General features: G+C 27.5%; 1 protein-coding gene across 3 annotated transcripts in view; it reads left to right on the top strand.

Annotated features, from left to right (window-relative positions):
- The first annotated feature begins 5040 nt into the window (after positions 1 to 5040).
- Positions 5041 to 13369, top strand: part of LOC117172946 (alpha-N-acetylgalactosaminidase-like) — a 34165-nt gene continuing 25836 nt past the window's right edge. Inside the window, exon 1 of one of the 3 annotated variants that reach the window (XM_033361255.1) lies at positions 5041 to 5140. Coding sequence is in view for 1 of the 3 variants with exons in the window: in XM_033361253.1 (XP_033217144.1) it covers positions 9697 to 9713 (17 nt within the window). In the remaining 2 variants the exon portion in view is untranslated. Of the gene's footprint in view, positions 5141 to 9682; positions 9836 to 13369 lie in introns of those variants that run through there. The other 2 variants (XM_033361253.1, XM_033361254.1) reach the window with 2 other exon arrangements.

The following is a 13369-nucleotide window of genomic DNA, read 5'->3' as shown; positions in this document are numbered from 1 at the left end:
CAAACGGCGCATAACTTGAAGGTACTCGTAATACTCCTTATGGACCGTACGACCTTGTGGTCATAATTCCTGATGCACTACGCAGTTTTGGAACAAATTTCGCTGACACATGTCTCATGCCCAAAACGTCCGAAAAGATAGCATGGCATGAGCCAAACGATATGCCAACATCTTCAGCGATTTTTCAACACCATTTCTTGCACTGCTTGAACGTTTTCATCTGTTGTTGACGTGCTTGGATGTCCAGGGCGAGGTTCGTCTTCGACATCCTCTCGACCTTCTTGGAACAGCTTGTACCACTTATACACATTTTTCTTACTCAGAGTAGACTCACCGTATGCAACTGTCAACATTTAAAGAGTTTCAGAGCACTGGATTCCATTTTTCACACAAAATTTAATTCAAACTCTTTGCTCCATTTTTTTCGAAAGAAGAAAATCGCCGAGCACACCGAACCCTTCTAACCTTTTGCGCCTCTGCCAGAAAAACAACACGATCTATAGTCAAAACTGTGAACATATGACCGTGACGAATGTACCAACATAACAAAACAAAAAATATAAAATTTGAATGTACGTAGCCCGCGAAAATTGAAAAGTCACCTTACTTTTTGAACACACCTCGTATGTTTCTTAACAGTTTCTATTGGTAACCTAGTGGGCATTTTTACAAGGGATACCATTTCACCCTTGCTACTTCTCAAGCCGACGAACTTTGCACTACTAGTTCCTTTCATAATGATCAACGCCAGGTTCCAAAACAGTTCATTGCTTTCTTCATAATCTATTTGAATTTCCTTCTCTTCTTCCACTTTAAATTTGTCTATAGTTTCGTTAAGCAGTATTTTGATTTTCCTGCCAGATCAAAATATTTAATTAACTTGCATTCACTACACTTAAGTATGGTTGGGATATTACCCTAATTTAATGAAACGAGAAACTTTGAATTAATAATAATGTATTTAAAAAATGGATATAAAATTACAAGTTCGAAAAAAATACCACTATTTCGCCAAAACGACTTGTAAGCCAACGTAACAAATTCTCACAACTTGCTGCACTCAAAAAAAGATTTGGTTTAATTAACAAAATTTGTTTTGAATTAACCCTAGAATATGGTTGTGGACAATATGGAAAACAAAATATTTGGTGGGCGCAGGACAATTTTTTGTTTGTAAAATTTAGTTGATGATGCCATATAATTTGGTTGGTCCAAGCAAATATTTTAGTTGATTTAAGTAAAACTTTTGTTTATTTCAAGAAAATATTTTGCTCTATTCAAGTGAACATTTTTGTTATTTGAAGTTAGTATTTTTACTGGTATGAGAACATATTTCGGTTGATTTAATCAACACTTGTAGTTTATATAACCATGGAGGACTCATAACAATTTACATTGTAAATGGCTTAACATGGAACTGTGTCATCGTGTGTGAATTATTTAGTAGTTTATTTAACTATGTACTAAATATCACAAAACGAGGCAATTCCATAACAAGACATTTTCAATATAAATTGTGGAGGATCCTCTGTTTATTTGATTTACAAAATCTTTCTGCTGTTTTATGATAAACTTAATCACGTATCCTTACAGGTAATCCAACAGATTCAATTAATCTTGTGTATTTTTTACCTTATCTCTTAAACCCAATCGATTCTGTTTCTGGATCACTTATTTGGATAAGGATCACCGAGATGCAAACGAAAACAGATTATATTTATATGTTTTTTTTTCGCGACGCTACGAACTCTCGCACGTGAACTACTATTTTGAATTGGAGTATACTAGATTTACCAAGCCCATGTGTCCGTGACTTTTAAGATGCTTTCAACAAAAATATTTAGATTGAATCAACCAAATCTTTTGCTTGATTCCAGTAACATGCACTCTTAAATTATTTGGTAGATGCAACCAAAAAAGGTTGTTGAATCAATAAAGTATTTTATTAAATACGCAAAACAATATGACCAAAAATTCGGATTGGCTGAAGTAAAGGAATTAGGTCAACTAAACCAAACTTTTGTTTATTTAATAAAAATGATTTCTAAAATCAAACCAATACGGTCAACAAAACGATTCCGTTGAATAAAGTAATCCGGAGTAATCCTAGGTGATCCAGAGTACTTTTTATATAGAGGTAATCCAGGGATATCCAATTCTTGTGCTCGAATTGCATGTAAATATTATTATTTAATCTTGCAATAATTTATATACATGATTATTTTTTATTGTTTCGAAGTTTCTCGTAATTCGTTATCTTGATTAGATTCGTTTAGAATATACACAATTTCTGTTACAAAGTAACACAATATTTTACATATTTACTTGACCTTTCATTTTCGTCTCATTAATTTATAAAAATACATCATGTTTTTTAAATTCTTTTTTTTTCAGATATCTCGTAGTGGATTGATGAATTCTAAAAGAATCCTCTGATCAGCTAATAATGGATTAATTATTTGTCAAATATTTTGTAATTGTAATTTTAAACAGAGCTATAATTTTAAAAGATAGATACAGTAAAACTCTTTTATAGCGCCGATTTTTGGGCTGACCTTGAGTGTGAACTAACTCATTGTAGCCCGCTCCGCTTTTGTTTGTTCACACTTGACTGCTCGCCTGAGTGAAAACCGCAGACCCCACGGCCACCGCGCAGTTCCTGCTATACCTACCTACGGGGGGCGACAATTCTCGGAATGGATATAGAAGGGAGGGCTATTGCAGTGTTTCACTGTATTTAGTATCCAAATTATTTTATGATTACACGTAACACGGGCTGTCTCCTGACCTCAAAAACTTTTGAGTGGCAGGTAATTTTTATATGCCTGAAAAATATTAGAAATGTCAATGCATTTTTTTTATAAAAGGAATTTTTTCCGAAGCGATTTTTCGACAACAATATTCTTTTATGTACATATAAAAGTGGCTTAAAGTTACATGGATTTAAACATTTTATGGAAAATTTATCTTTTTTTGTTAAAGAATCATTTTTTCAACTGAAAATTTAACTTTTCTATTTTTGGTTCAAAATGCAGGTGCTTTGTTGAAGATCCAATCTTTTTGGGAGAAAATTAATCTTCATTGCGGAAAATTAATCTTTTTTGTTGAAAATTCAACTATTCCAGTTAAAGATTTATCAGTTTTGTTAAACATGCATCTTTTTAGTACAAAATCGAACTATTATAGTTAAAGATTTATCATTTTAGTTGTAAAAGTAATTTTTTTTACTGAAAATGTAACAATTGCATTAATATTATTTATTTATTCAATTTATTCATCTCTATTAGAAGATTAATTATTTAACTAGAAATTTAACGATTTAATGTTTGGTTGAAATTTTACCATTTTAAGTTTAAACATTATGCATTTTGTAGAAAATTAGTCTCTGTCGTAGAAAATTAATCTTTTTCGCTAAAAATTAATCTTTTTATTTGAAAATTGAATTATTCCAGTTCATCATTTTAATTGAAAATTCACCACTTCAGTTTAAAATTGAACGATTTTGTTGAAAATTCGTTTGTTTTTTTTATGTTTAAAATTAATTTTTTTGCTGAAAATTGTATTAAACCCGTGGAAAGTTAAAATATTTGGTTGACAATTTGTATTTTTGTTTTAAATATTTTCTTTAACTCAAATTTATCTAATTCAGTTGAATATTCCATTATTTTAGTAAGAAACCCGTCTTTTTGGCTAAAAGTTGATCTTTTTTAGTTAAAAGTTCATGTTTCTTGTTGAGAACTCGTATTTCTTAGTAGAAAATTAAACAGTTTCAGTTGAAGACTCATTAGTTTTGTAAAAAATGTATCCTTTTGATTGAAAATTTAACTATTATGTTTATAATTCGTTTCTTTTTACGTTGAAAATTAAGTTGTTTACTTGAAAATTCATCATTTTAGACGAAAACTTAATTTTTTTGTTTCAAACTTAACTATTTCCTTTAAAGATTTATTATTCATGTTGAAATTTCTTTACTTTAGTTAAAAATGTAACTTTTCCATTTTCAGTTGATAATTGTTTCTTTTTAATTGAAAATTCAACTCTTTGGTTGAAAAATAATAGTTTTTAGTTAAAATTACAACTAATTAGTTGGAAATTTATGTATCTTGTTGAAAATGTAATATTTTTACTTGAAATGTTAGGAATCTGAATCATTTAAAGTTCCTTCTAAAATAGTAACCACATTTATTTTAATTAAAAGTATATATTTCAATATTTTCATTCTAAATATGAATATATAAAATATATGTGCATTGAATTTTAATTATATGAAGATAAAATAAAAATTTGTTTCACATATTATTCAAATTCACAGTCTTTAGGGACAAATTTAAAAAAAAAGGAATAATTATGTTTTTGGTATTATTTATTCATGTAATCAATCCGTAGAGCTGTTAATATATTTAAGAATATCATATAATACAAATTTTCAAAGCTTCCTGAAGTAGAAATTATTATGGATCACATTGACGCTAAATTGAGATGAGGCGGTCTGCAGTGGGACTCCGATGCTTTTTTGAAGTCGAAAATCGAACGAATCTCTCATTCTATGTTGACACGTCAGAAAAAGAGGTCTGTTCGATTTTCGACTTTCGTCACGGTATCGGAGTCCCACTGCTGTTTCGAGGGATCGCATAAGTCACCATCTATATAAATGTCGGACATATTTTCAATAATTGTAATCAGAAAAATTTATAAAATATATTCTTGTATTTTAAAAAGATCTGGATTTATTTATTCTCACATTACTGAATTAAAAATATTAATTATATCCTTAGAAACTTGTACGATGAGGAAATTAGTTATCTTTTAATAAAATTACTTTCACAAATGAAAAAAACAGTTATTTAATTTTACATATCTATACATCTTACATATCATATTCAGATATTTACAAATACAGAAAAAAAACATAATTTACAATAATCATTAAGATTAAAAATAGAGTAATCTTTTAGATATCATTGTACTGACTATGAAACTAATAAATTATTTACGTATCATATCATGTCATATCATTTTGAGTGTGTTTTCCTCTGGAGAATGTATGATGGCGTTTCAAATCCTGATAATGCTCTATATTAACTGTTGATTTGCTGGCATCATTTAGTGTGGGCGAGACCACAATCGCAGACAGAAGCAGGTATTCAGTTTGACTTTGATTTCGCTATAAATATCAATTTATCAGTTATCGCATTTTTCAAAGATCATATTATTTTCAGATTTTTAAGTATATTTTAGAAGTTTTTTATCATTTTCATTGCCTTTCTTTTAAAAGATCTTAAGCACGGTTGTTTCAGGTCATAAACTGAAGATGAAGTTTAGCGCCGGTCATCCATAAATTACCTAAGGGGTATTTCTGAAATACACCGTACACACAAAATTTTACTAATATTTTATAACCTTAGTAACTGCAAATACATATAAATTCTGTTAATTAAATAAACGAGGAACCTTAATCAAATTACATTGATAGAAAATAAAATGCTGTAAGTCTTACAGACGCATCATTTTGAAATTTTGTTTCGTTGATAATTCCCTCACAGAAATAGGATATAACGGGATATCCCATTTGATCCCATTTATCTCCCAGGCTGTCCCAAGGAAATCCCAGGGATAACCCGTCGGATATCCCGCAAGGGGGAAATTTGAATATCCCAGACATAACCCCAGGATATCTAGAATATCCCTGGGACGTTTGCGGGATATTCAAATGTCCCACGTAGGATATAAATTAATTTTCTATATCCGACTCCTATTGCTGTGAGGGTTCATCTTTTGATTAAAACTTGGACTATTTTGTTTAAACTTTAACTCTTTTGCTAAAAAATCATTTATATTCGTTGAAAATTCAATTGCATTTTTCAAAATTCTTCTACTTAAGTTTAAAATGAAACTATTTTATCAAAAGTTCTTTCTGTTTATTGATAAAACTAATCTTTTATTGTCGAAAATTCAACTCTCTTTTTGAAAATTCATCTTATTTGAGTTAAAAATAAATTTAACCTTTTATAGTCAAAACTGAAATTGTTTAATTGAAAATACATTTTTTTGATTAAGGACTCAATCATTTTCTTGTAAATTCGTTTTTTTTTCGTTTTTTTTAGTCCACTCTTCGTTTGTAAATTTGTATTTTTGGCAGTAAATTTATCTTCTTGGTCGAAAATTCACTTTTTATTTGAAAATTGACCAATTTGGTTAAAAATACATTGTACTTCGTTAAAAATGAATTTTGTAACACAAAATTTAATTATTCTATTTTAAGTGAAAATGTATGTACTCAACTTCGTTCGTAAATTTATCTGTTGTTGAAGATTCAACTCATGGAAAATGTTATTGGTTTGTTGAAACTTCATATTTTTCAGTTGAATTAAACTGTTTTTGATTGAAAATCATAATATTTTGTGATGAAAAGAGAACATTACACTTTTCGTTCAGAATTATTTTTTTTTAAGGTCCACCTCTGTAGGTTAACTATTTTGTTGAAAATACTTTATTTTTGTTTCAAAATTCATATTTTAAGTTTAAAACAATTATTTATAGTACATTATATACATTTGTAATAAAATTTACAACAGTTAAAACTGAAAAAACTGAAAATAGAAACAATTAAGATCCAAGTTAATACTTTTAAAAATCAAATAGCTTCTCTAAAGGTCGCATAGTTGTGTTGGTTTTTCGATCTTTTGTCAACAATTACTTTTATCACAACCAAGTAAGAAAAACTTTATAGGTACTCATAACAAAACCATTAATCTGGCAGTTGTCCATTATAAATTTTATGTTTCCTCTCTGGATTTTGCACTTTCTTTAGGAATACGAATGAAAAACTTTTCAACGTTTGGTTTTATATTTATTAAATAAAAATTAATGTAACAGTTCTAAAAGTGAAAGTTATAAAACGTAAATTTTTCTTTTTATTAATATTTTCATGTGCTTTTGAATTTATTTCTTAAAACAACTTAAAACCTGAACATCTATTTATTTTCTCGAAGGATAATCTATTTATAATTAGACAAAAGTTCAAAAAGTTGGATCATTTTTAAAAATATGCGATTTTTGCTTTTAAGAGATGCGTAAGTTTGAAGCGTTGTTTGTAGTATTTTTGAACAAGATTTACTAATTATCTGGACAAATCGAAAAAAAATTCTGTTACAATTTATGGCTGTGATTGCTTAGAAGTTAAAGTCACAGTTGTCAATTAAAGTTATAATATTTATGATATTTGGAAAAATTTAGCTAAAGTTTACGCATGAAACGTACGAAAACGAGCGCGAAGCGCGGCGCGCACAGTGCGGAAGGAGAATGTCCCCGCACAGTGGGCATATTTTTTTAGATTTATTTCCTGTTATTTTGAAATAAAAAGCAAACTCTGATAATTATTAAAACATTCAAAAAAAGAAAAGAATATCTAACCTAAAAAATCTTGGGATTGAAAAAGAAAACATACATCTATTATTAATTAAAAAAGCCATTCAAATTTCTGACATTTCAAAAATCAGAAGTGATATTAAAAAAAAATGATAATCCAGTAGAATTTTTTCAAATTTAGTCTACTTAAAAGTTTCAGTGAATCAAATGTTAAATATTAAAATTAAACAACCATTAGTAAAATTCATTATAATCAAAATAAATTAATATTTATCATTAATAAAATATTTGATCGATTTGAATTTCTTACAATATATTACATTTCTTCTTATATTGTTTCGTTCTGAACTTTGACTTGAAAGCAATAGTAAAAAAGAGAATTTTGCTTATATTTGGGTTTTTGTTGAAAAAAATATTTTTATTATTGTTTTATTCTTGGACAAAAATTAAAAAAAATGTTTGTCTTTATGGCTAATATTTCACAATATAGGACTCAACAGAACGTTTAGTCTAATGTTTTAAACCATTTACTCAAAAATTTTTAAAAATCATAAAAATAAACAATTACCAAAAATTATTATTAATCTTTTTTCTTCCCGGAAATTTTTTCATTGAAATATAAAATTAATGCTAATATAAAATTTTTTATATTATAGTATCTTATATTTAGAATGATAGAAAAGAAAAATGAGGACAATATTATGGATGATTGAAGAAAATTTATATTTTAAATATGAGTCTTCAAACAAGCGAAAATATTTCAAATTTCAACCTAATATATTTTTCAGGCGAAAAAATGGATTTTCAATAAAAAATGTAATAGTTGATACTTTAACAAAAAAAAAGTTCTTCATTTTAAATAAAAAACGGTTTAATTCAATCTAGAAAGTCGAAATTCCAAAAAAAGTATTTAAATCCTTAACACAAACAGATTAAATTTTAACTGATCTGTTACATTTTTAAACTAAGAAGATGAAATTTCTACGATGAAGATTAATTTTCTCTCAAAATGGACGAGTTTTCAATTAATCAAGATAAATTTGTATCCAAAAACGGAATTTAATAAACTATTGAACGGAAATTAAAAAGTTATATATAACTAAATAGTGTACTTTTAACCTAAAATGTTATATTTTTAATTAAAATCATAATATTAGTATATATGTTCAAAAATAATCACTTAAGATAGGTTTTAGATTTATTTTATTAGTAGGTTTACTTATTTTACGGGTGGGCTCAAGCCTACCCAGCCTATACGGCTCCACATCTCCTGATTCTGTTCAAAAGAAATGAATTTTCAATTTAAAAATCGGTTTTTACCCAAAAATGGAATAGTTACATTTTCATATAAAAAATTAATTTTCCATTTTAAAAAATATCAAGAAAATAGTTAAATTTTTATTTAAGCAGATAAATTTACAAGTGAAATATAATAGTAGACTTTTAACAAAAAAGAAAGAAATGTTACATACAAAAAAGTTGGATTTTCTTATTGGGTTCTATTAATTCAGATCGTCTTTAAGCGGAAAAAACGAAAATCGTGAAAATAGTAGGAAGAAGAAAAATTCTTTAAAAAAAGAAAGAAAAAAAATAATAATTCTTTTTAAAAAAAAGGGTAAAAAGTGTTCCCCATATCCGTACACTACTTTTATTATTATTGCATTAATGTTACGAGCTTAAAATGGTTATTGTCCAATGTATCGAAGGCATTTTCGTTGCAGTTAAATTTTTATTTTTTGAATTGTCTGCACAGGGCTCTCACGGTATTATCAGTCCCTGACGCATTTTTGTAATAATCAATCTATCCAGCAAGAACCCCAGGCGAAGAGCCTCACGAAGTCATGACAGGATTTAATCCAATTTTGTTTAATTCAAATTTTCAATGTAATTTCTTTAATTTCAGTGTCTTCACTTACGCATTCGCCAATTAATGCAATTAATTTGAAGAAGTAATTTAAACTATATTTTTCTTACGTATTGATAATAAATTGTTACCATTTTTTATACAGAAATTTTTAAAAAGTCGTATATTTTATTTAAAAAAAAGAAGAATCACCGCTAAGCATGAGAAAATTTTCTTTTAAATTCACTTCATAATTAAAAAATTGTAAATATTCCAGAAATAATTTTTCAACTACTTTCAATACTTTCTGGTAAGAAAGAAACACATTTCTTAAGATATTTCTTCATTTGTATTTAAAATTTTTAAAATGCAAATCGCGCGTGTGTTAGTTTGTAAACATAGAGGGCCCCTAGTAAACAAAGACAGATGCTACGCATGCGTCTTCATCAGTTGGTCACTTGGTAGGGGAAGCGTCAGCTGTCAATATGAAGTGTCAAAATCGGTGCGTTTAACGGTTTCATAACAAACAAATAATCTCTAATTTATTAAATTTTGAAAAATACTAATATGGCAAACTCCTCATGAAAAAACTCGGATTATTTCAATCAAGAAATTCGCTTCCAGGTTAGTTTGTTTTCAAGGAATCCATCAGAATTCATTATAATCATCTCGAAAATCATACAGGGATCACCTTATTTTTCACCGTCTCTCTATTAAATTCTATCAATATTTCCCTCTTTTTGCTCTCCGCCAGACTTTGGAAGTCCTTGAGATCTCTTATAATACCATAAGTAACATTTCATCGTATATTATTAATCTTTTCGTGCCTTGGGCGTGATGACATGAGCCTCGCATAACCTCTAAAGGAAACGTCAATAGAAGATTGATTCAATTTATTTAGGAGTAATCCAAAAACAACGTAAAACGGTTTGGATGGAGGTGAATTTCGGAAAATCCTCCTTGCTCTTATAAATTAATAAGGTAGTTCAACTTTCAACCAACTACATAAATTTCCAACCAAAAAAGATTCAATTTCTACCAACCCGGTAACAAGCGTTAAATTCAGAAAAATTAAGAATTTATATTCCTATGAATAAACGATTTTTCCTCCGTCTAAAAATCCCCCAACAGGAGCAGGAAAAGTGCAAATCCTATTCCTCTCAATCGTCTTAGTAAAATTGAACGAAAGCATTTATTTAACCTATTTTTTAATATTAAATCTTTTTATAACTTCTAAATTCGAAAAATATTCAAATTTATATTTATTTATATTTTAATAATTTATTTAAAAGTCTTAAAAAATTCAACAAATAAATCTGTGAAAATGTGTGAATTTAAATAATTTTAACTCTAGAGAGGCAGAGTTGAATTGGTTGAGAATGAAAATTTTAGAATTTACATTCCGCATGAAGGAATTAAAACAACTTATTCCACATATTTTTGAACTTATTAGAAGGAATAAAATAAAATGAAAATATGACCACTTCTGAGGAATAAAAAATATCTCTGTGAGTGCGTTACCGGTACAATTAGAAGGAATTAAATATATTGAAAACACGTTCTCTTTGGGAGAACAGAAAACTGTGTGGCGGTGGCTATGGAAATAGAAGTGAATAAGTTTAGGAGGTATCTTATTCTTATGGTGGAATTTCAGGCAGATGGAAAAATCGCGCATTCAAAATAATAGAATCAACTTCACTTTTGCGCTGAAATCTGAAAATATTAATTTTTCTCTATTCTACGCTTCTTACCGGGAAAAGAGATAAATTTTTTAATAAAAAAGGCCCAAAAGAACCGAAATATCATCAAAGATGTTACATTTTCGACCATATAGTTCCATTTTCAGCTAAAATTAATTAATTTTAAAGGAAAAAACGACATTTCAACAAACATGTAATAAATAAAATAAAATGGTAAAAAGGAGTATTTATTATAAACCTTTGTGAATTTAAGTATATTCACATATTAAGGAATTTTTCAGGAATAATTTCAACCGGAAAATTTTACAAGTATTTTTAAAATAATTTTTAATTGTTTAAACAATTATTATTTCTTCAAACCATTTTTTTCTCCCTGTAGAATGTTATTATTTTCTGGAATTAGTGACAACATTGTCAAATGTTGAGATTAATATATTCTTTAAGGATATTTTGTAATCATTTAAACAATTCTCATTTGTTTAAGCAATTGATTCTCCTGTACAGCGTGAAGAGTTATTTTATAAAATTAATGACACAATTATCAGATGTTGAGAGTAATATTTTTTTTCTTAAGGATATTAAGCAATTTTTAAAATCATTTTTATTTGATAAAGCAATTTTCATTTGTTCAAACCATTTTTTCCCTTGAAATCATAAAAAGGTTTTTTCTTAAATTAATGACACAATTAACGAATTGTAGAAGCACTATGCTTTTTCAAAGATATTTAGCAATTATTTAAACAATTATTAATCATTAACTTGTGTCTTTTCACAAGACAAGGTGGAGAAAGTCTATTTTTTCGAATCTCTTGTACTATGTCGATTATTTTAAAGTATTTCTAATGTAATTAATTTAATTCTTTCAAAAATATATGGTATATATATAATAATAATAATAAGCGACATTAGTGCAAGAGGTACGAAAAAACTAAACATTTTTGTACCCTTCTCATGAAAGCGTGCAAATGAGTGATTATTAATTACTTTAATAATTGTGAAAAATCTTAAACAAAAAAGAATATTACCTTCAGCATTTGTTCATTGTGTAATTAATTGCAGAAAAAAGAATTTTTCATGATTTATAGGGAAGCGCATTGTTAAAAAAATGAAAATTGTTTAGAAAATTGCCAACTCTCTTAAATAAAAAAAAATAATTTTATTACCCTTTAATTGTATTATTAATTCCACAAAACTATATAGTCTCACGATTTACAGAAGAAAAAAATAGTTTAAATAATTAACAAATATCCTTAAAAATATACTACTTCTAACAGTCGTTAATTGTGTCTTCAATTCAAGAAAATAATCATTTTTTACGATTTTAAGGAGAAAACATTACTTAGACAAACTATAATCGTTAAAATAATGACAAAATTTGTTAAACAAGAAGCAATACTCATGGTATTCATCAACTTTATATCATTTATCCCGAAAGTTAATAACTTGTAACGACTTACAGGGAAAAAAATTGATTGAGCAAATAATAATTGTTTAAACAATTCAAAATTGTTTTTAAAATATATGGAAGCGTTTCACTTATCTATTAACAATTATTTATGATAAACAATTTCCAATAAATACCGTCTTTAACATGAATTTGATAGAAAACTGCTATAAACTTTTTCGAAAACCGAGCACGGGTTATCCTTGAAAAAATTGAATTTTTTCCCGCAAAACGAACAAATTGTGAGGATCGATCACCAAAAGTCCAAGGTCAAATTTTTGGATCACCTTACACGGAGAAAACTGGATACTAACGGTTAGTATCTGGATACTAAGCCGTAACTTAACTATGGGACAACGATCTAGATACTTAGATTTAATATCCACAGATATTAAGTCTTTAATATCCGCAGATATTAAGTTTTTAATATCCGTAGATATTAAGTTTTTAATATCCGTAGATATTAAGTCTTTAATATCCAAGATACTTATTCTAAATATCTGAGATACTTTTTCTAAATATCGGAGATACTTATTATAATTGTCTTCGTGGTTTACATTCTAGGCGTATATGATATTAAAGCAAGAAGCGAAGAATTTGAAAGAAGATCTTTGATATTACTGTTAAGTATCTGAGATGTTAAATTTATATATTTCAGATATTACAGTGAATTATCTGACAAGCTACTGTTTATCATATATGATGTTGAAGAGTAATATCCATTGAATATTACCAATAATTATATGGAATACTAATATTTATTAGGAAATAAATGATTAATTTGACTGACTCAATTTGAATGTAAAAACAATATATTATCGACCAAAATGAATGAAATAATTTATTTTGGTCAATATCACATTCACGTACTAGGCAAGGCGAATCATTCAGATTTATAAAGAATAATAAGCACACAAATGTAGGTTTGAAATACTTAGATTGAAAAGTGATCGTGAATAATTTTTTTATTTTAGTTGAAACTACAATACAATTTTTTATTTAAATTATAATACA

Source organism: Belonocnema kinseyi, chromosome 5 (genome assembly GCF_010883055.1).
Source record: "Belonocnema kinseyi isolate 2016_QV_RU_SX_M_011 chromosome 5, B_treatae_v1, whole genome shotgun sequence".
NCBI lineage: Eukaryota > Metazoa > Arthropoda > Insecta > Hymenoptera > Cynipidae > Belonocnema > Belonocnema kinseyi.
Note: the sequence above shows the minus strand (reverse complement) of the source record. Positions and strands in the feature narration are given on the sequence as shown.